Source organism: Mustela erminea, chromosome 2, assembly GCF_009829155.1.
Source record: "Mustela erminea isolate mMusErm1 chromosome 2, mMusErm1.Pri, whole genome shotgun sequence".
Lineage (NCBI taxonomy): Eukaryota > Metazoa > Chordata > Mammalia > Carnivora > Mustelidae > Mustela > Mustela erminea.
Window position 1 is genome coordinate 154,616,277 of NC_045615.1, and position 22,493 is coordinate 154,638,769.

A 22,493-nucleotide genomic window follows, 5' to 3' on the forward strand; every position below is an offset into this window, starting at 1 on the left:
TTTAAAATAATTGCAAATGATTTAATTTCTCACCAACCCCAATCCCAACAGTCCCTATAGATTTTTTCCACAGCAAATAAGATACATACTGCTCAACAGAGAAAAGAGCATATTCTAACAGATCACACAGCCATAGACACCCCTCTTCTGATAGCTTGGTATACTCCGCCCCATAGGAGAACACATTTCTACTTTGGTAATACTGAAGATGGTTAGATGCTCAACGAAGTCATGTTCACATGGGATGATAGAAATACAAACGAAAATTACAATTTCTTCTCAGACCACACCAGGATTTGAGGTAACGAAAATATATTTGGTTGACAGACACACTCCAAAATAAATACTCTTAGGTAATCTGCAGCCTGAAAGAAGCCTTCATTTATTGACTACTTACAGTACAGTGATTTCACATCTCAGCTGGTAATCAGAGATGGTTATGTATTAAGGGAGAGAAGGCGTCATCTCTCTTCCAGATATGACCTCTCAGAAATCGGGGCTAATTCAATTTTAAGAACTAGAATTGTATCTCCTGGTAACTATGTGGCAGTCGTCACCCTGAGAACAGGAACAAGGCAAAGAAAGTATACAGGACTTTGATTCTCCTACACAGGTGCATGTAAAGTTAGTTTATTAAGGACTACATTTTGAAGCCAGCCATTTTGATCCAATATTTAAATAACAAGCTGTTTAATATTAAAGCAGAAGGTACCGTCACAATGTGACAGAAGTACAGCTTTATCCATAAACCCTTCACATAGTTATACATTAAATGCTATTTTTATTTAAGCAAGGCACCCCTACTTGTTCTAAAATATGGGATGTGCTATCCCATTGAAAAAGCAAAATGAGGAGACAGATTTTTTTTCCTCTCAGGAGCTGGTTTGAATTCAAGTGAAGCCATTAACGTCCTTACCAGTCAGGACTGTTTTGACATGTCACTTCACAGTTTAGACTAACAAACACCCTTAAGGTTTACCCACAATCAACAAAAAATTGGGGGGTGAGTGTTCAAAGAACTTTTAAGACTAGAATTCTCTCCTTACGGATACAGGCACCAAAGTTAAATGCCTTTAGCACAAGGCTTAGAAAGGCAAACATTTCTAAAGACATAAAACTGCCAAACTGTTGTCACTTACACTCACTAACCTGTGGTACTTATTTCTGGTTTTCTTTTTTTTTTTAATTTCTACTCCTACCTAAATAACCTAATACACCTAAAATTAAAACTACTCTGCCAAACCTTAATGATTCAAAGGTCTGAAACCTTTCCTTGCTTTGGTGAGTATTTGGTTAAAATAAATCAGTATTTCATTCCAGAGAAGTTTTACAGCAGAGCCTTAATTCAGAGGCAAAAAGACAAAACCTCCAACAGAGCATTTGTAAAACAGGAGAAAGACTTTCAAGGACAGTACTGAATAAAAATATGTAGTCTTTTCATTGGGTAACACATCTTCTATGAAAACAAACTGTTTAATCATATAGAACAGAAACCAGATTTTTAAATCAGATCTTGAACAGATTAAACAAAAATTTAAATTTGTGGTTTATTTCATAATTCCAAACTGAATCTTTCCTTTTCTTAACAGTCCACTATGCAATTTGTCTTATAAGCAATTAACCCAAAACCCCCAAATCCTTTCTCTAGCAGTTGCTGCTACAAAACTGGAACTTTATATTCCACGTCCAAGAAAGATGTGCAAATGAAATGCTTCTTGCTTCGTCCTGAAAATAAAAAGAAAATGTTGCACACTGACTCAAAATGAAAAAGTGGTGCAAAGTAAATAAATAAAAGAAAAAGTGTTACCATACCATACTCTTTCCCAGACCATTTAGAAATACAAATTTAATAATTTTTTTAAAGTGGGCTTCATGCCCAGCATGGAGCCCAACAAGGGGCTTGAACTCAAAACCATGAGATCGAGACTAGAGCTGTTATCAAGAGTTGGGGACACTTACCCAAATGACCTACCCAAGTGCCCCAATACTTTTTTTATCTGATTTAGTGCAAATCCATTTAGTGACAAATCCATTATGTTACAGTGAAGAAAATTAGACATTATTGTTTACATCCTGGTATAAAGACAAATTTTCAGAGTTGAGCACAAAATATATTTTACATAGATTTTAGCTAATATTTAACCTCACAAGATTATGGGATTTTATATCCAAAACAGCCTATGACAAATACAACTATGAACTATAGTAAAGAAATGCCTCATGTATTTCCAATAAATCATTACAGTTAACTATCTCAAATGCACCACTATAAATAGAAAAATGATTATAATACATTAAAAGATTTTATGGGTAAATAAAAAATACCACATAACATTTAGTCAAGGGAGGGGACATCCAAACATTCAGTAGATTTGTCACACATTAAGTTAACTCTATGAAGTTGTGTACTTCCTAGGACAGACAACTGTTTTCATAACACTTTCTTAGGAAAGAGACAGTGAGGGACGCCTGGGTGGCTCAGTTGGTTAAGCAGCTGCCTTCGGCTCAGGTCATGATCCCAGCGTCCTGGGATCGAGTCCCACATCGGGCTCCTTGCTCGGCAGGGAGCCTGCTTCTCCCTCTGCCTCTGCCTGCCATTCTGTCTGCCTGTGCTTGCTCTCTGCCCCCCTCTCTCTCTGATAAATAAATAAAATCTTTAAAAAAAAAAAAAAAAAAAAAAAAAAAAAAAGGAAAGAGACAGTGGTACATTAAGTGTAGATAATAATGAAAAATCCCAATTTCAAATATATCAATTTTGTTTGTTTGTTTTATTAACATATAATGTATTATTTGCCCCAGGGCTACAGGTCTGTGAATCATCGGGATTACACATCAAATTTATCATTTTAAACGTTTTAATATCTTGGAACTAAGGAAATGTGTTTAAATTTTCTAAGAAGAACGCATACATAAGCACATTTTCAGCGTCATATATAGATATTAAAGGTAAAAAATTATTCTTAGGCACACAGCAGGATGAACATTGGGGATGATGCCAAAAGATTCTATATGGGAAAAATACCCAACGCCACTATTCAATCATAATGAGTCCTATTTCCCAAAAGATTTTCATTCCTTATTTTGATGCTTGAGTCCTCTTGATCAGTCTGATCATTATTAAGGGGCTCCTGGGTAGCTCAGTCGGCTGAGCGTCTGACTCTTGATTTGGGCTCCAGTCACGATCTCGGGGTCATGGATGGAGCTCTGCGTTGGGCCCTGTGCTCAGCACAGAGTCTGCTTCTCCCTCTCCTTCTGTTCCTTGCCTGTGCACACATGCACACCTCCCTTCTCTCTCAAATAAATAAAATATTAAAAAAACAAAAAGGTTTTCACCATATTACAAATTAGTGAGTTAATGCCTAATTTATCAATTGAAAATAATTCCCACAATTATACCTCTTAAATTTACCTTATTATCTAGAGTCCCTGGAAGTCTTATTTTCCCTTTGGACATGAATTCAGGAACAATTCAATATATCTATGATCTGAGAATGACAAGAAAAATTCATTTTAAGAAGGTGAAAACGGAGAAATAATAATATAAATTTTCTCATAGTTTAGACAGCAAGTCAAACCCTTTGTCCATTTCCTAATTAAAAACAAAAACAAAATTAAAAAACAAGCAAAAAAATATCCCACCTCCACATAGAAATATTCAGGACAATTAGCAAACAAATGCTTTTCATTACAATATAGTGTTCTGTCCTTTCTACATTTAATTTAGGAGTATTAAAAGAGCACAGTTTCCCAAAGAAAAAGTCTAGGCAAACTCCAAAACAGAGAAAGGTGAAGACAAGCTGAGCTCTGACAATGAACACCATGGGCAGCACTTACGAACATGGGACCGGTCCTTGAGCATAGCTGCAACAGCGTCCTCATGGGTATCGAAGTGCACGTCCGCTTCTCCAGTGGCCTTCCCATTAGAACTGTATTCCATGGTGATTCTAACAGGCTTCAGCGGAGCAAAGAACTAAACAACAACAGAAGCCAGAAGGAACATAATGGTACTAGGTCCAATTTCTAGCAGTCTAAGACTCTGCATTTTTGTTTCAGACTATGACTGATACACCCAAGACACTGTTCTTAGAAAATCTCTTTAAGCAACAAAGTAGTTACACATCTACCATGTCTTCTGGCTTTTCCTATCCTCTGAGAACTCAAGGTCACATTTCAACTATCTGTTCACAGAAAAAAACTGTACAATACACAACACATCAAGAGAGCTCTAACTTTTCTATGCCAGCAAGGACCACTTTTGTTATTCCTCCCACATACATCCTTCCCTGTTTCTGAAGAGCGCCCATCTTTCATTTCTTAGTCATTTTTATATCAGATATGCACCTGCTCACCAGTTTTTTTTTACCAGCACTACATGAACAGAGGTACCACACTGAGTGGTTACCATTTCAAACCAAAGCAACAGAATGTAATGCTTTAATGAGACTGTGCAACCTCTGCCTGGTTTAAGATATGATTCCTATCAAGCTTTTTTGAAATAATGGAGACGGGGCGTCTGGATGGCTCAGTGGGTTAAAGTCTCTGCCTTCGGCTCGGGTCGTGATCCCAGGGTCCTGGGACTGAGCCCCATTATCGGGCTCTCTGCTCAGCAGGAAGCCTGCTTCCCCGTCTCTCTCTGCCTGCTGCTCTGCCTACTTGTGATCTCTGTCTCTCTGTCAAATAAATAAATAAAATCTTTAAAAAAAAAAAAAGAAAAAGAAAAAGACAACTCTGAGGACCCACTACTAACTGATGATTCTAGCTTTGGTTCTACCTTAATTAAGTATATGTCCTCAGATTCATGAAGTCAATATGGCTATTGTTGTTTCCCTTCCTTTTCATTTTTTTTTTTTGAGATTTTATTATTTGACAGAGAAACACAGTAAGAGAGGGAACACAAGCAGGGGCAGTGGGAGGAGGAGAAGCAGAGAGCCCAATGAGGGGCTCAATCCCAGGACCCTGGGACCACAACTAGAGCCAAAGGCAGACACTTAACAACTAAGCCACCCCGGTGCCCCTCTTTTCATACATTGTTATAAAATAAAAATATTTTTAAAATTTCTTTCTCAAAAATTAGGGAATCCTGAAGAAGGCTACAAGCTTCTGAGCACTCAGGTGAGCTGGGATTCTTGCTCAGCATATACCTCTTGCTCAGCATATGATAAACTCCCTCTGGGTCTCAGTTTCCTAAACTCAAAAATGACTAAGTTGAACCAATTTAAAGAAAAACCAAACTTCCTTCCTTTGCCTACTAAAGCTACATCATATTATTTTGTACCACAAAATCCTCTTATCATTAAACATTTGACCTTAAAATGTAATAAAACCCATACTTCTCAGTGGAAGAAAGTAAGACAAGCTTCCACAAAAAAGGGGACGCCTGCCACTTTACTGTACAAATCATTCAGAAATAGGGTATTTTCTTCTGTATCTTTCCCAAGTTAATATAAGTTTAATTTTAGGATTTTTGTTCCAAACCTATTGAGATTGGATATCTTACTGCCACACACATTTATAATGTCTTGGGCATTAGCTTGGAAAGGCAGTCCTCGCATGTGGACAAAATGCAGTGAAGATGCAGTCCCAAAGTCAGCAGCCTCTGGAAGCTTTTCCGACATCTCCTTAGGCAACTCTGAGAGGTGGAACAAAAAGCACCGTCAGTAACAGAAGAAATTCAAGAGTTATTAACAGATTATAATTAGTTATGCCCTTTATGTCAAAATCCTCAATTCTTCCTGAACCAGTAAGGAAGAAGGGCTTTATTTTTAAAAGCAAAAATGTTCTGAAATTTCTGCCACCTAACAAATATCACCTGAACACCCATGAGGATTTAGTGCAAAGATTTAGTGCCTCAAACCACTACGAGATTACATAAAAACAGATCTTTCTATAAAAACAGAAGGAAACATGATTATGAGCGAAAAAAAGGGCAACGAATGTTCTGAGTTATAGGCACTTTAAAAAAAAGAATAAACATGGTAACGGGGTAATTCCATGGCACGGGTTTAAAGTTTTATTTATTTGAGAGCGACCGTGCACCCACGAGGGTGGCGGTGGGGCCAGAGGGAGAGAGAACCCTGAAGCAGACTCCCTGCTGAGCTCCGAGCCCAACGCAGGGCTCAATCCCAGGACCCCCATTCATGACCTGAGCAGAAATCAAGAGTCCACTGCTCAACCAACTGAGCCAGTCAAGCGACCCACCATGGCATGAGTTGAAAAAAGATCGATCAAACTTCAAAGATCCCACATGTGGCTTTGCGGTTAGGAATCAGAGGAGTAATTACTTTAGTCAACATTCAAGCTCTCTAACTATTCTTTTCTCACCTTGGTTTAAATGTTGACATTTTAAATTCTTTTATTATATCTGTGCCACCCAGCTTTGCATATGGAATCCACAAAAACAGTTATATAAAAAACTTTTATGAAATAATTAAGCCCTTCTGCATATGTTCTAAGTACATACAACACTCAAAGACAGATAAATCTTCCAACTCAATTCCCTGGTCCCATAATCTAATAATTCCATACAACGTGGTCTTAAAAAATATTTTAAATATCAAAACGTGCAAGACAGATCCAGTAAGTCTCATCATGACGCAGGTCCTTACCTATTTCCTTCTCACTTTCAAAAGCTGTCATGGGTCGAATATCCTCACTTACTTCATGTTCTTCAAAGACCATTTCTGGCTCAGTTATATACTTAGCAGTAGGAGAAGATGCCATTTTTTTTCCCTTATGAGAACCAACATGTGTTCGGACTTCATTCCTTCTGCTTGGAAATATCTCTATATACCTGTATCAAAACAAAAGTGAACAGACACAAATAATGCAAAGTAACTTTACACTGAAGTCATTTAAAATAGAACATGCAGATATAATATTTCTGACAGCTTATGAAACAAAGTGTCCAAAGATAACAGATGAGAGAGAAAAAGACTAGATACAGATACTAGTCCCTGAAGAGTATTCTCAACAGAAGGGGCCACTGATTTAATCTCCCCCACACTCTGCCCAAGGCAACAGCTTTCTTCATACACATTTAATTAAGAGTATATTCTTTTTTTTTTTTTTTGAAGATTTTATTTATTTATTTGACAGACAGAGATCACAAGTAGGCAGAGAAGCAGGCAGAGAGAGAGGAGGAAGCAGGCCTCCTGCTGAGCAGAGAGCCCGATGCAGGGCTTGATCCCAGGACCCTGAGATCATGACCTGAGCCGAAGGCAGAGGCTTTAACACACTGAGCCACCCAGCCGCCCCTTAAGAGTATTTTCTATTCTGTTTTATTTTGTGAGAACAACTATGCCAAGACAAATTGTGTGTATGAAAATATGTGGTAAGGAGGGATTTGTTTTCTACTATTGTTTTTTACTATTGTTATTTACTATTTGTTTTTTACTATTTTACTATCGGTTAACTATTTCTTAAAGCCTTAGAAGACAATTCTGTGAAAATCAATGATATCTGTGTAAGATATTAAACGTCAGAATACATGAGGAGCTAAAATCCCCCAGAACTTCAACAAGACACCAATGAGAATTTGATGAACTAAATGTCAATTCTGACTTGTTATCTGCTTGGCAGTGGGATTGCCTATTAAATCCAAGCTTCTGAAACCAGTTTTTTTCTCAATACCGCTTTTCCAAATTAGGTTATTAAGCATAAATTACAAAAACCATTTGTATTTACAGATCTATAAAGATTAGATAGGCACTACTTCTTAATTTATTATACACTGCCATAATCTTCCCACATAAAAACGTTAACACTAATCTATTTGTTCTAAGACACGTTATAAGAAAATGTGAAGAGTACTAAAAGAAAATGGGAGAGGAGGCTGGTTTGCATACACATTTTTATTTTAAAAAAATTTTATAAAGACCTCTACATCAACTCTATACACAGATCCTGAAATACACGGCTTTATAATAGCTTTTCGTTTTTTTAAAACTTCAGCGGAGCCAAATAAAACAGCCAGAAAGCAGCAAAACAATAATCCAAAATCTGACACTTTTCAGTACTCCAAATTTGACACAAATGAACTAATCCAACACTATATGCATCCAGTGGGATGTACAGCAATACCTATAGTGTATTATCTGTATCAAAATGTTAACCCAAATCAATTCAAGACTTCAGCTTTAACTTCCCATTTTCAGGAAGTAATAGAAGATACAAAGGAACAAAGTCACACCATAAAGAAGCAACAAGATCAACATAAAACATGAGACATTGTACAAGAGGACTTAGTTTGTTCAGAAGTTAACTGCATTTTTAAAGGAAAAGGGAATAAAATTACAAAGGTGAAGGAGACTTGTTCTAGTTTAAGAGAACTATAGATACAACAATCAAATGCCATGCGTGGACCATATCGAGATTCTGGAAGCAAAAGAAAAAAAAAAAACACAAACATCTCTGAGGGGCACCTGGGTGGCTCAGTGAGCTGAGCATCTGCCTTAGGCTCAGGTCATGGTCCCCGGATCCTGGGATCGAGCCCTTATTCGGGCTCCTTGCTTGCGGGCAGCTGCTTCCCCCCTCCTCCCAGCTCAGTGCGCTCTAGCTTGCTCTCTCTCTCCAAAAACAAAACAAAACAAAACAAAACAAAAACAATCCACAACTCTGAAAAGACAATTTTGGTATGTTTGGGAAAGTGTGACTGTGGACTGGCATTAGACAATAAATTACCGCTCATTTTGTTAGCACGGGACTGGAGCACTATGAGAATCTGTTTCACTCACCGGTTACCAATTTCCTCCCTATGTTTCAATAGGGCTTGGTTGGCCATTTCTGGTTCTTCAAACTGCACATAGGCTTCCCCTGTTTTTCTTCTCCCTCTGTAGTCCATGACAAAAGTAATGTCTACTATATTCAGTCCTAGGACAGCAAAAAAATTACTACAGATTTAGTGCTACTAACAGGAGCCTTTTTTATCCTTAGGACTAATACATTCATTTACATACTAGTAATTTTTTTTTTTTCATTAGTATAACCTAAGGCCTGTTTTGCTAGTCTCTAAGTTGGATACATGCCTAAGGGAAAGAAAATTATTATGCAGCAAAGCTAGTAACACCTACACATCTATATTTCCAGAATATTTAGGATTCATGCAATCCATCTAAAATACACAATCTCTGGGGTTTTTTTGGGGGGCCATTAATTATGTAGTAGGGGAAACAGGAATTTAGACTAACAACACTACTAATGTTACATTTTTCAGAGCTGAGAACTAGACAATAATGCTTTTAAATGATAAAAATTGTTACTTTCTTAGACAAATATGGCCACTCTTACAAGAGGTTATCTTCCTCAACAGTAAAATAAACCTGCATGAAGTAATTCTGAAATGTGACATCCTCCAAAGGTCAGCATAATTGGTCAAAACACTTATGTAATCTATAAACATTGGTAACCTAAGTGAAGAGTTCTCCCCTAGAGAACCTAATACAATTGCATGCAGTTACCTAGGAAAAGGTTCATTTAAGATATAAAGAAAACACTAAGGGGGAAAAAAAAAAAAGAGGCCCCAAACATGATTTAACTGGAAAGCACCTGCAAAGAAGTCTACGATGTCTTTCTCATTGCAACTATACGGAAGTCCTCTCAAACGAACCACACCATCGTTGACCACAGGTGAGGACTTCACCTGCAGGCTCTTCATTAAGGCATCCACATCTTCATTGTTTATCTCATATACTGCAAAGAAAAAGCACACAAGCATGCACATTTCCATAGCAAAGGAAGAAGACATTAAAAAAGAAAAATCATACTTAGTGGGTTATCCAAGAATGGAGAAGCCAGTATTTTTAATCTTTATGTACTTCTTCGGAGAAAATAACAAATGACATTTACTGAATATTTACTGTGTGCCAGCTGTGACTTATTTAAACGTCCCAGCTTGGGAGGTGAACTTGGTCAACATCCTCATTTTATAGATAAGAAAATGAGATTATCTCTGCGTTTCATTTTCATGCCCTGTAAAAGGGCAAATTCGTAATGCCTATCTCCTTCATTACTGCTAAGGATCAAATGAAACTGCCTTCGGAAGTACAGGCTGAGGTTCTGATCACAAAAGCCAGAGCACGATTTCACGCACCTTCCACATATCGCTGTCCCATGTACATGCGGTGCTTTTCTAAGGCTTTTTGCACATCCTGCTCGGACTCCATTTCAATTAAGGCATCACCCCTTCGTTTCCCGTCTCTGTTTAAGAGGAAGTGTATTCCATTCTCACCATTGCGGATCCTGCAGTCTGAAAGTACGGCCGTGAAATCAAAACCCGAAACCAAACTTTTAGCTCAATTGTACAAGTCATGAGAATGCAATCCTCAGATTCCAACAACAAAACAATCCATGAACCAAAATGTCTATCCTATTCCCTACAAAAACCCCCATCACTGAAGGCATCCAAACGCTAATGAGATGGTAGTCTATACACTGTTCCATTTTTTTTCTTTTCTTTTTTTTTTTTTTTTAAGATTTTTATTTATTTATTTGACAGAGAGAGAGGGAGAGAGCAAGCACAAGCCTGGGGAATGGCAGGCAGAGGAGAAACAGGCTCCCCACTCAGCAAGGAGCCTGATGTGGAGCTCGATCCCAGGACCCTGAGATCATGACCTGAGCCCAAGGCAGCAGCTCTGTGCTTTGTAGGAAGGGAAGTCTGCTTATCCTTCCGCCCCTCTCCTGGGTCGTGCCAGCTTGCTCTCGCTCTCTCTCAAATACATGAATAAAATCTTTTTCAAAAAACAAATAGGGGCACCTGGGTGACTCAGCGGGTTAAAGCCTCTGCCTTCAGCTCAGGTCATTATCCCAGGGTCCTGGGATCGAGCCCCACATCGGGCTCTCTGCTCCGCAGGGAGCCTGCTTCCTCCTCTCTCTCTACCTGCCTCTCTGCCTACTTGTGATCTCTCTCTGTCAAATAAATAAATAAAATCTTTAAAACAAACAAACAATCCAAAAAACCCTTTTTAAAAAAGATTTATTGTATCTACTTATGTGTGAGAGAGAAAGTGCCAGTTGGAAAGCAGAGGGAGAGAATCCTCAGGCAGGCTCCCCCCACTGAGCATGGAGCCAGACTCGGGGCTCAATCCCAGGACCCTGAGATCATGACCTGAGCTGAAATCAAGCTGAGCCGTTAGCCGACTGAGTGACTCAGGTGTCCCCTAAAAGCTTTTTAAAGAGGAAAATGAAAAATCATAGTGAGGTCCAGAACTTAAAAATTAATCACAGATATGTAAACATTCCAAAAGTGTTATTAAGGAAATTACATCCCTTGACAACTAAGCAATCTTGTATTCTAAATGTATGTGTTACGTAAAGAGCTATGCTGAACTGGTTTTGCGGTTTGGTCAAGTACATACCAAAACTTCTGGAGAAAACTGGTTTCTACCATGTTGTGAGACTACCTCGCACTCAAACAAAATTACGTATTTCAAACACACGTAGAATATACCTGAGAAAAAGTTAACCACATCTTCTATAGTGCATGACCAGGGCAATCCTTGAGCTCGAATGAGATAAACATCATCCACTTCTTCTCCTAACTTGGACGAAGCCAACTCGTACTCAGGGAGGGGCGGGAGATCTTCCAGGTACGTAGTTTTGGACTCCTTCCGAGACAAATGAAGAAAAGTAAAAATACTTCTTTGAACAACCTTACTAGGAATATGTTTATTTCTGCAAACCAATGCCCTGGATGTTATTCTTAGGGGACAGTTACTATTTCAGAGGCAAGAAATAAACTTCACAAATCCCTAACGCATCCTTTTTTGGCTTAAATTATACATTCTAACCCAACAAGCAGGTATATCCCAATGACTTCGCAGGACAGAAATTTCATCCAGGGCTTGTTCTTTTTTAAATTATCGGTCCCGAATTACACCTAATGATAGTGTTTTAGTTAAGGAAGGACAAGAAGGGTCCCTTCAGTTGGACAAATATGAATGCTTCCTACTCACTGTGTGCGGTATCAGGCTCTCATCCCAAAGAGCTTACCATCTAGACTAAGACGAGCATTACAAGACAGGATGCTTTATGAGCTACAATTAAGATCCAAGATTATTAGGACTCCAAAACAGAACACTAACAGAAGAATCAAGACATAAAGATGTGCCTCAAAGGAAGCACAGAATTTTGACAGCAATATCTAAAGCATTCTAGTTTGAGAGGTGAGGGGAAAAAGCAATATGAATGAACAAAAGCCTGTTTGCAAAACAGCAATAATCCCATTTGGCTCCACTGCAGGGTACAATTAGGAGCCAAAGAAGATGAGCTGGCAAAAGGAACCTGGTACCATACAGCAGAGGGACTTGAATGCCAAGCTCAATGTGTCCCCTTCATCCAGTAGGCAAGAAAGAGTTAATAAAAGACATTTCAGAGTGGGTAAAATAACGAGAGAGCAGGGTGTTTGGAAAGACTAGTCTGTCAACTGGTAAATCAGACCAACTGAGTAAGGAAAAATCCTAAGAGGCAAAAGCAGTAGTGTAAGATTAACAAGAGCCTGAGACATCCCTCAAGAACTGTATTTTACAAGATTCAGCAAAAACTGGAATTTAACAAGATTCCAATCAGCACTACAAGCATAACCAGGAACGACAACCGCAGTTTCAAGACTTGTCCTCTTTTGGGGCTGAAGAAAAAGATTCCTTGGTACCATCCGACAGTTTACACTAAGACTTAACCTCTACCTACAAGGAGTCCATGATGCATGGAAACCTCGAGCAGAGAGATGTCTTTCCCGTACTTCATAAAAATGCAACAAGCACTACGAATCAACGTGGAAAGACCACCCGGGCTCTCAGGCAAGCGACTTGCAATCATGCTAAGGAGGTGCTTCACGCCTTTGCAGGTTCCCATCCTTTCCATGAAGACGTCCACATAAGGTTAGGAAGTCCATGATCAATCTGAGCACAGTGTCTGACACTAGGAGAGGCTCAACAGATAGCCCTATAGTCAATTTCAGAGGGGAAAAACAAACAAAAACAAGAGAGTAGCCGCCTCGCAAAGGCCTAGTAGAGATCGTCGGTGTTTTTTAATCAAGGTACCGTTCCCCATTTTCCCAGAATTCCACCCGCATCTCCAGCTTTTACCGAAAAGGGCAGCACAAAGTATTGGGCCAGGATTCAAGTCCATGAGCTCAGCCACGGGCAGCCGAGGCCGGGCTGAGCAGCCTCCGGGTTCCCGAAGTTCAAGGAGGAGCCCGAACTGCACTGAGAGAAACAGGATCGAGAGGCAGGAGGTGGCAGGGAAAACGGGCGCGGACGCTTCCCGGACCCGCGTTCGCGAGCAGGAGCGAGGCTCCCTCCAGGGCACACGAGACTTGCAACCGGAGTTCCTAAAGGGCACGCGGACTTCACCAAACACCGTCCATCCGCTCCCGGGTCCCCGGGTCCCCGGGTCCCCGGGTCCCGGCCCGACCGCAGGCGTCCGCTCTTCTCGCCGCCCCCCCACCCCCAAATCGGTCCCCACGCTGTCCTCCCTGTCGGCGGCGCCCCACGGCCCGAAAGGTCCTTCTGCCAGAGGGGGTGGAAGGGCAGGGGTGACCTTCAGTCCAGCGGGGCAGCCCGCCTCTCCCGGCGGCACGAGGCACAGCGGAGCGCGGGCCACGAGCCTCCGGCCCCTCGGCCCCAGCCCACGCCAGGCAGCGCGTGGACCGTCCCCTCAGCAGGCTTGGAGGCGCGCCGGGGCCGCCTAGGCCTCTCGCTGCGGCCGCACACAAACTCCCACCCCTCCGCGGGGCCGGCCTCCCGACTCGACGAGCGGCGTGCGGAGAGCGACAGGGATGCGGGGTGGGGGCGCCCACAGCCGCCCCAAACCTACCATGGGCCGGCGGGAAACAAGGCCTCAACATTCACCCCCAGCCACACTTACACTGCCCAACCGGCCAGACACTCGAGAGAACAAAACAAGGAGAAAACCCGGGGCCTGGGAGAGCGTCCCTTGTTCTGGGGCCCAATAGGAGGACGGGGCGGGCGGGGTGGGGGGGCGGCTGCGCGGCGCGTGCCGCGGCTCCCCGGGCGTGCACGCGAGGCGCCGGCGGAGGGGCGCGGGAGCGCGCGCGCGCGCGCGGCCGGGGAAGGGTCCTGCGCGCGGCCCCTCGCGGCGCCCACGTACCTGGCTGTAGCTCCGCGCCGGGCCCGCGGCCGCGGCCAGCGACTGCGACAGCAGCGGGGCACGCAGGGCCGGGTAAGATGCCGCGGCCGCGGCGGCGGCGGAGGCGGCCGCGGGGGGAGGCCCCGCCAGCCTCCCGGCGGACGGAGGCCCGGTCTGGAGGCCCCGCGTGTGAGAGGCGGCGGCCGCGGCGGCCCCGAGCAGCAGCAGCAGGCGGCGGCGGCCCGAGACGCCCGAGGGGAAGGAGCCGGCGGCCGAGTAGAAAGGCAGGCAGGCGGCGCCGGTGCGCCGGCAGCTGCTGCAGTTGCAGCCGCAGCCCCGGAGCAGCGCCCCGAGCACCCAGCGCGTCCCGGCCATGGACTCCGGAGGCGGCGCGGGGCCTGGAGGCGGCTGCGGCTGCAGCGCCAGCGGAGGGGGAGTGGAATCCAGGGCCGGGGAGGGGGCGCCAGGCACATGCGCCGCCGGCACCCGGGGCCGCGGCGAGTCGGGAGGAGGCGGAGGAGAGCGCGCGGCTCCGCCCGGTCTCCGCCCCCGGGGCGGGGCTGCCGGCCGGCCGGAAGGGGCCGCGGGGACCCGGGGACTACAGCCCCGCGGCTCTAACCCCCGGCCGGGCGCTGAGCCCCGGGGAGGACGGAGCGGGTCCCCTCTTGCTCTGGGGAGGGCGGAGACTCGGGGCTCCGGCTGAGCGACGCCCCGCACTGTCCCCCCCGAAGCGCGCGACTCGAGGGGCGAAAGGGCCGTTTGTGAAAACGATTGTTACAAAGAGGTTGGGATCATATCGAAAGTGTAGTACCCCCGAAACTTGAGGTGGACGGTCAGTTTTCTTTGTTTTAAAATGAAATATATAGATCCTTGTATGCCGATAATGTACAGAGCAAAAATAAAGCCTCCTCTAATAAATGAGTGCACAGGCAGAGGTTTGCAAAAAGGCTGGTTGTCGTTTTCCTCATCCGGAAACCCGTTTGAGATTAATAGGCAAAAGGGAGTACTGAGAGTTAAAAAACAGAAAAATCTGAAAAATTTAAAGCTTTTTATTAAGGAAAATCTCAGAGTATACTGAACTTCCAGCATTTCAGAAATTTATTTTTTTCTTTTTTCAGTCTTATATGTCACCACCACCACGCTGCAAACATTTTCTCTTTTGCTGGACTATTTTAAAGCAAACCCCAAAGATCATGTCAGCGCCTCTTTCAGCAACACCTTAAAGTGATCAGGACTTTAAAAGAAAGAAGAAAAATCAGGATGACTCTTGGATTTGTTGTTTTGAAGTATTCAAGAAAATTGTGTTTAAAATTTGAGTTGTTGACTCTGGCCTACTCTTAGGAAAAGGAAAGTTCAATATTTCCCAGAAAACCCTTTCCCCACCAAAAAAAAAAAGCAAAGAACAGGAAAAAAATCTGATTGGCTTGGCTTTGTGGATTTGAAGTATCAAAGAAGGGGTTTCCTCATCTGCAAGATTTAGAAATCCGAGAGGTGTTCTGTTTTTTTTTTTTAATCTTCCATTCAAGCAGGAAAATGGGTTAGCCCATCATAACAGATTACCACTAAATCATAATCTGCGAACATGTTAGGGATTCTGCCTATATTGACTCTCATTTTCTTAATTGCCTTCATTTTCTTAATAGCGGAAGCCATCATGCATAAAACACAAATCTGAATGGATGAGTAACTAAATACATAGAATGAAATCTTGCGGATTATAATCAAGAGTAACACCAAAGTATTAAATAAAAAAGTCTCAATTTTTACTTACAGGAAGTTGGGAGAATACAAGGGAGAAAAGAAACTAATTTTGAACAATTATTCAATTATCTAAAAAACATTTACTAAGTGCTTTTTGTGTTCCAGGCATGATGCTACACCCTGTGCAATCGGGTATAATAATAGGTTTACAGACAAATATCAAAGTGATGTTTAGGTTTTTATGTATGTCTAGATTATAGAAAGAATAACAGTCTTTGTAAATTGAAACTAATGACTTACGGAACACCAGTTTTAAAAGTTGTATTAAATATTATTTTAACCCAAATAAATATAGCCCTCTTTAGTGCTAGTTATACTTTTATTATGGAAATAAGATTTTTGGACAAAAAATTTAAGACACTGTTGACAAGAGTGGTGACAAAGAAGATGAAGAGAGAAGACAAATTTTAGGAGGTAAAATCAACAGGATTTGAGGTTAGATTAGAGAGGGGGATAGTGTTTTCTGTAATTGTGTTATTGTTTGGAGTTGGGAGAGAGGGGTGGGGACACCTTCTCATCCCTGGGCATGTTTAGAAACCAATGTAGAAATACTGGAAGCAAATCAACCCCATTTCTGTTAAGCCAGAAAAGACTGTCGTAGAAGTATTCGTTTGAGAATTGTCAGTATAGATGAAGCTTCTGGTTTGGATGAGATTGCTAGGACCAAGTTGGAGTGAGAAGGCCTAGAAACAAAGGACATACTACAACAGCGAATGCCCTGTAGGGGAAAATGAACTTGCAAGGAGAGAGAGAAGGAAAAGAAAGAGAATTAAAAAGCAAATGAAGGAAAGCCAGCCGAGTGTTTCTCTGGAAGTGAGTAGGGAGTATCTTAACAGTGTCAAGTCCTTACTAAGATCATTACTTACTTGTCAATTGAGATGAGAACAAAAAGTGTCTTGGATTTAGTGATATGGAAAGCCTTCAGTCATCTTGTCTACAGATGTTTGGGGGTAGTGGTAGCAGAGGCCAGAAGAGAGCAGGGGTGAGGAGATGGAGATTGAAGTGCAAAATAAGTTTGATTCTGTAGGTGAGAAAAGGTTAAGGCAGTAAAGGAACTTTAGGTCAAAAGTGGGTTTTGTTTTTCTTGTTTGAATTAAATTGGGTTAGATTAGAGCATGTTGAAATGGTGCCGGGAAAGGATTCAGTTGCTATGGATTTAATTGAGTAATCGGGAGAAAATAGGCATAATTGATGTGTGGGTTCCTAGAAGGGCGAGAGAGGATAGGTATCAAAGCTCAGGTGCAGAGATTACCTTTATATGGGAGAGAGCTCTGCAGTTTCCCTAATTAACTGTCAAGCATATTGTTCTGCTACGGCCACTTAGCAGTTACAGTACAATATACAGAGTAGCACTAACAGAACTTTGACCTCCTTCTCTCCTGCGAATTTATGAGCCCTTTAAATTGGTGGAAAGAAACACTGTATAGATTTGGGAGAGTAAGGAGAAGGACTGAGAAAAACAATCACCTCCCATTGCTAGGAAAGAATTTTCAAAAGAAGTCCTCTTAGTGCGAAAGAGCACATTATTGGTAGCTAGGAGAGGACCTGGAAGTCCCGGGATGATTGTTCTTACTAAGAAAGAAATGAAGGAACGCGTTTTATTGTTAGTGCCCCTTAATTCCTGGAGGTGAACACACTTTTCTTCTGATATGCAATGAAGTTGAGTTCATCTTAAAGGTCCCACCCCACGGCCTCCTTTGCATTTGAAAGGAACAAAAAAATCATGAACCATGCATGTCAATAAACCTAGGGTGGCAAAAGGAAAAGCAGTGCAAGTGAAGTACCATAAAGAAATGCTGCCCATTTGTGTAACCTGTGATTAAGGTGCCATTCATCATCCAAGATTAAAGGAAGAGATTTATTGCATTGAGTAGATGCAACAGAACTTCAAGAAAGTTACCTCCAAGGAAAGACAAAGAGGTGCATTTTATCACCACTACCACTGCTTCATTCTTTTATCTGACAAAGAAAAGTGATCCACTGGAGCCGCAAACTCAAAGATTTGGTTTTTGCCACAGTGATGCCTTTCCTAGGTCAGCTTCGTCAGTTGACCTGTATTCACTATTGTCAGGTCCATGCTAACCAAGCTTTATGCCTCTCCCGTAGATTGCATTTGGAAAATCACTCTGGGAGGAATAAAATGTACCTATTTATGATCGACCCATGACAGGCCGATCAACTTCTAAATACTGCAGCTTCTTCACTTGTTAAAATTAGCGTTTTGAAGTTAAGATAGGTCTCTAGGAAAGAGTAGCTGATTAGTTATTTAAATGAAATGTGCTGTCAAGAAATAGTAACATAAATATAAATGAAAATATTTATATTAATCATGGCCCATTTTTCCCATGGTAAATATGGACAAGACTGGACATGGGAACTCTATTCCCAAGGGCATTCCCAGAACACATTATCGAACACAGTTATTATAGGGAACAAATTTACCCATGTAGATGTAGCAGTCACAAAACTGAATTCTCTGTGAAGGCTCAGACGGTACAACTAAGAAAAGCTCACACCGAGGAGATTTAGAAAGTGTGTTGATGGGCTAGAGCATCATCTGCCCGTGTTTACAAAAATAAGGTGGTTTTTACTGGTCAGCTAATGAAAAGTAATCCCATCAGCTAGCTTTTCCTAGGAGGGCAGAAGCTAAGGTGCACCCAGAGCCCAAGTCTCTGAACATCAACTGACGCACAAGGTGCAAAATAATCAAGAAGCCTTTGTTAATAGGCATCATTCTGAATAATCATCTTTTTAAAATGGGCACCGGGGTGGCTCAGTTGGTTAAGCGTCCGACTCTTGATATTTGGCCCAGGTCGTGATCCTGCGTCCTGAGGGTGAGCCCTAGGACAGGCTCCCCAGTCAGTGTGGAGTCTGCTTCAGATGGTTTCCCCCTCTCTACTCTTCTCCACTGGCTCCCTCCCTCTCTCTCTTTCTCTCAAAGAAAGAAAGAAATAAAATCTTTGAAAACAAAATAAAATAGGTAATACATGAACAAAGTGTTAAAAAAAAAAAAAAGTCAAGCCATGCAGGATTATAGAAGCACACATGTACACACGCGCACACAGAGTCCGATTTGCCTCTATCCACTGTCCTCCTGCTACCCAGTCCTCCTCAAAGGGGCTGTTCTTGTCTGTCCTTTCAGAGATGATCAGCGCAGTTTCCTCACTTCTAAATTTGGTAATTCCGCTGTACTTGGGATTTTGACAAGTTTTCCACCTGCTAAGAAAGGGTGTCCTGAAGCCCGTGTCTTCCTAAATTGAGAGCTAAAGGAAAAGGAAATGCAAGAGACCACCGAGATCCTTGTCACAAGAAACAGAGGACACTGGGAAAAAAAGGCATGAAAGGAAAAGGTAAATCAGCTATGATATTTGGAAGAACAATGCTCCCCTCTTTAACAACATAGCTTAATTAGGAAGAACAAAACTTTAGAGTCACATACTCAAAAACTTCTGGCTAGGTCAATGTGAAGCTGTGTAGTTGGTCATTACTCAATCTTCGAGCTTTGCTCTCCTAAGTTACAAAAACAAAGATATTATTAGCTGCCACAGAAGCTGTGAGGTATCCAGCACTTAGGAAGAACCTGGTAAGTGGTATGTTTTCATTTTCTTAGGTACTGGGGTTTTTTTGTTGTTTTTAAAACTTTATTTATTTATTTGACAGAGCACAAGCAGGGGAAGCGGCAGAGGGAGAGAAGCAGGCTCCCTGCTGAGTAGAGAGCCCTAGGACTATGATGCTGGGCTCAATCCCAGCACCCTGGGATCATGACCTGAGCAGAGGGCAGACTCTTAACCAACGAAGCCACCCAGGCACCCCTTAGGTACTGTTTAAAGGAAATGGTTATTGTTGTCTTTTAATTGTTTCTTACTTCCAATTCTACCCCAGCATCTGTTTTTAATTGAAATGTAATTAACATAAAACCACTTGAGTATTTATTTGTTAATAATGTATAAGGATTTAAAATTTATTTATTTTTTAAATTCCAGTACAATTAACATACAATGTTATATTAGTTCCAGGTGTACAATATGGTGATTCAGCAGTTCTGTGCTTTACTCGGTGCTTATTACAATAAGCGTACCCTAATGCCCCTCACCTACTCGACCCATTCCCCCGACCCACCTTCTCTCTGGTACCCATCAGTTTGTTGTCTACAATTAAGAGTCTGTTTTTTTGTTTGCATCTTTTTGAATTTGTTCATTCGTTTTGTTTCTTAAATTCCACATCTGAGCGAAACCGTATGGTATTTGTCTTTCTCTGACTGACTTATTTCACTTCGCATAATACCCTCTAGTTCCAACCATGTTGTTGCAGAGGCAAAATTTCATTCTTTTTTATGGCTGAGTAGAATCCCATTCTGTATATTCACCACACAAAGCCAAAGGTTAAACCCTAAGAGATCTGTTCAAGCACATCTTAGAATCTAGGGAAGTTGTATACCCTGCTGGTCTGAAGGATATCATGGGAATGAGAATCATCACTATAAAAAGATCTTGGAAGTATATACCATATTTAGTCTTGTTTTCCCCACTACATTTAAAACAAGGCTCTGGGGCGCCTGGGTGGCTCAGTGGGTTAAGCCGCTGCCTTCTGCTCAGGTCATGATCTCAGGGTCCTGGGATTGAGTCAGGCTCTCTGCTCAGCAGGGAGCCTGCTTCCCTTCCTCTCTCTCTGCCTGCCTCTCTGCCTACTTGTGATCTCTGTCTGTCAAATAAATAAATAAATAATCTTTTAAGAATAAAAAATAAATAAATAAAACAAGGCTCTGTATCATAATAAAATCTTTGTATCTACCTACCTATCTATATGACATACAGATATATATCTACCTACCTATCTACATGATATATAGAGAGAGAGATATGTGTGTAAGTATATAAAACAGATACAGGTGTTTATATCCTGGTTTTGTTTTTTATTATTTGTTTTTTTAAAGATTTTATTTATTTATTTAACAGACAGAGATCACACGTAGGCAGAGAGGCTGGCAGATAGAGAGAGGAGGAAGCAGGTTCCCTGCCAGGCAAAGAGCCCAATGCGGGGCTCCATTCCAGGACCCAGGATCATGACTGAGCCCAAGGCAGAGGCTTTTAACCCACTGAGCCACCCAGGTGCCCCTAATGCTGGTTTTATAAATAACACTTCTATTTGGACAAAAAGTAACAAAAATGAAAGAAAAGCCAGTTGTAAATTGGACATCGGATAGGATATTTTTCTAGTAAATAAAGGAACTCTGTTTTCTAATGATCTCCATGATGTATTTTTAATTTGACTATTTCTAGACTCTACTTATTACAAATATTTACCAGCAGCTACTAGAAGTATACATATGGTGCCCCATTGTGGTCACTTAAGTAAAGATCATACCATTATCATTTGTAGAGTGGCATGGGAGATTTATGTATGTATATAATCCCATTATGATTATTTGTTATACTTCATTTATCCAAAATTAATTACTCCACCTACTATTGTAATTACAAATTAGCCCTCAAGATTTCAAGAGAAAAAAGGTTAGCTGCAATCTATGAGGCCTGCTTTTTAGGTTTTTTCCTTCAGATAAGAACATGGTATAGTAGGGGAGTTTAAGCTATCACAAGAATTATCCCTAGGAAAGCACAAAGTTGCATCTCCACATCCTCCCCAACTCCGCTCCCATTCTGTGCTCCTTCTTGCGACTTCATGGACCTCTCTAGGTCTCTTCTCTCAGAATTTGTATGATGGACTGTGTTTCAGTAGTGTCTCCTCCCCCAGTGTGGTCTGGCCCTTTGAGACATTACCCTACAGTTTTGGGTTGTTGTTTTTTTGTCTTGTTTGTTTTGTTTTTTGGGGTTTTTTTTCCCCCTCTGATAACAATTTCTGTTGCTAACAGTTATCTTGAAGGTTGACCATGAATCTGACCTTATGCTTTGATAAGATCATGGAATTAGTTCTCTGTTCTGAGAGTCATTATTTTTGGAAATATTTGCTAATGCATTCTTTGTGCTAGACACTGAGAAATGTATGCTGGAAATAATCCCTATTTTCAAGGCTCTTACCTTTTTTAAGGAAAATGGATAAGAAAATCAATAGCAACACACTGCAATTGTTACTATAATGAGGTGTATCTGGATACCATTGGTTTTCAAAAGAAGGACCTCTCACACTCTTTGAATCAAAGACTATTTCAAGAGAGTTGACACCAAAGTTGGATCGTGAAGGAGTCAATAAAGAGTAGCAAAATGGAGAAGGGAATGTGTCCTAGGCAGAGGGAACGGTTTTTCCACAACCCCAGAGGCGTAAGAGGACTTAGAGAATTCAAGAAACTACAGATGATTTGTGGTAGTAATACTAACATAATGGGAATTTTGAAAAGACTAATAGACATCAGGCCTTGTACATACATTGTAAGGAACTTGAACTTCATATGGAAGATAATGGGGTGCGGACTGAAGTAGGAAAGTGATACAAGCACATTTACATTTAAGAAATTGGACTCTGACCATAGTTTGGAGGAGGACAAGAGCTCATGCAATAATTCACAGGATTAAAAAAGTATCTAGACCATAAGAACAATGTCAAGAGCTGTTTGGCCTACTGAGGGAAATCCTACTTTCCTGAAAGTGTTCTCTATGAGCCTTACAGCAGCCCTGGACACAGGCTGCCAGGTAAAG

The 22,493-nt window shown here is 41.6% G+C and overlaps 1 protein-coding gene across 2 annotated transcripts; it reads right to left on the reverse strand.

Annotated features, from left to right (window-relative positions):
• On the reverse strand, positions 1 to 14,596 carry GRSF1 (G-rich RNA sequence binding factor 1). Of its 2 annotated transcripts, none has more exons than XM_032334530.1 (10): positions 14,104 to 14,596; positions 11,444 to 11,600; positions 10,088 to 10,243; positions 9,544 to 9,687; positions 8,733 to 8,868; positions 6,606 to 6,790; positions 5,508 to 5,629; positions 3,835 to 3,970; positions 3,410 to 3,485; positions 1 to 1,725 (listed from the first exon to the last, which is right to left on the reverse strand). In XM_032334530.1, exons 1-9 carry the CDS (start codon positions 14,455 to 14,457, stop codon positions 3,436 to 3,438), a joined length of 1,440 nt encoding a protein of 479 aa, XP_032190421.1. In that variant the 5' UTR covers positions 14,458 to 14,596; the 3' UTR covers positions 1 to 1,725; positions 3,410 to 3,435. The 2 variants fall into 2 exon arrangements, with proteins under 2 accessions (XP_032190421.1, XP_032190422.1); XM_032334531.1 differs by lacking the exon at positions 14,104 to 14,596 and adding an exon at positions 13,810 to 13,923.
• Positions 14,597 to 22,493: the final 7,897 nt, after the last annotated feature.

Bases quoted from the DNA above. Each gene is read 5' to 3' on its own strand.
- GRSF1 (XM_032334530.1), bottom strand. From the start codon at position 14,457: ATGGCCGGGACGCGCTGGGTGCTCGGGGCGCTGCTCCGGGGCTGCGGC. The intron at 10,244-11,443 runs GTATATTCTACG...CCGTACTTTCAG, and splicing joins TGTGGTTAACTTTTTCTCAG to ACTGCAGGATCCGCAATGGT. The intron at 6,791-8,732 runs GTGAGTGAAACA...GTTTTGATACAG, and splicing joins AGGGAGGAAATTGGTAACCG to GTATATAGAGATATTTCCAA.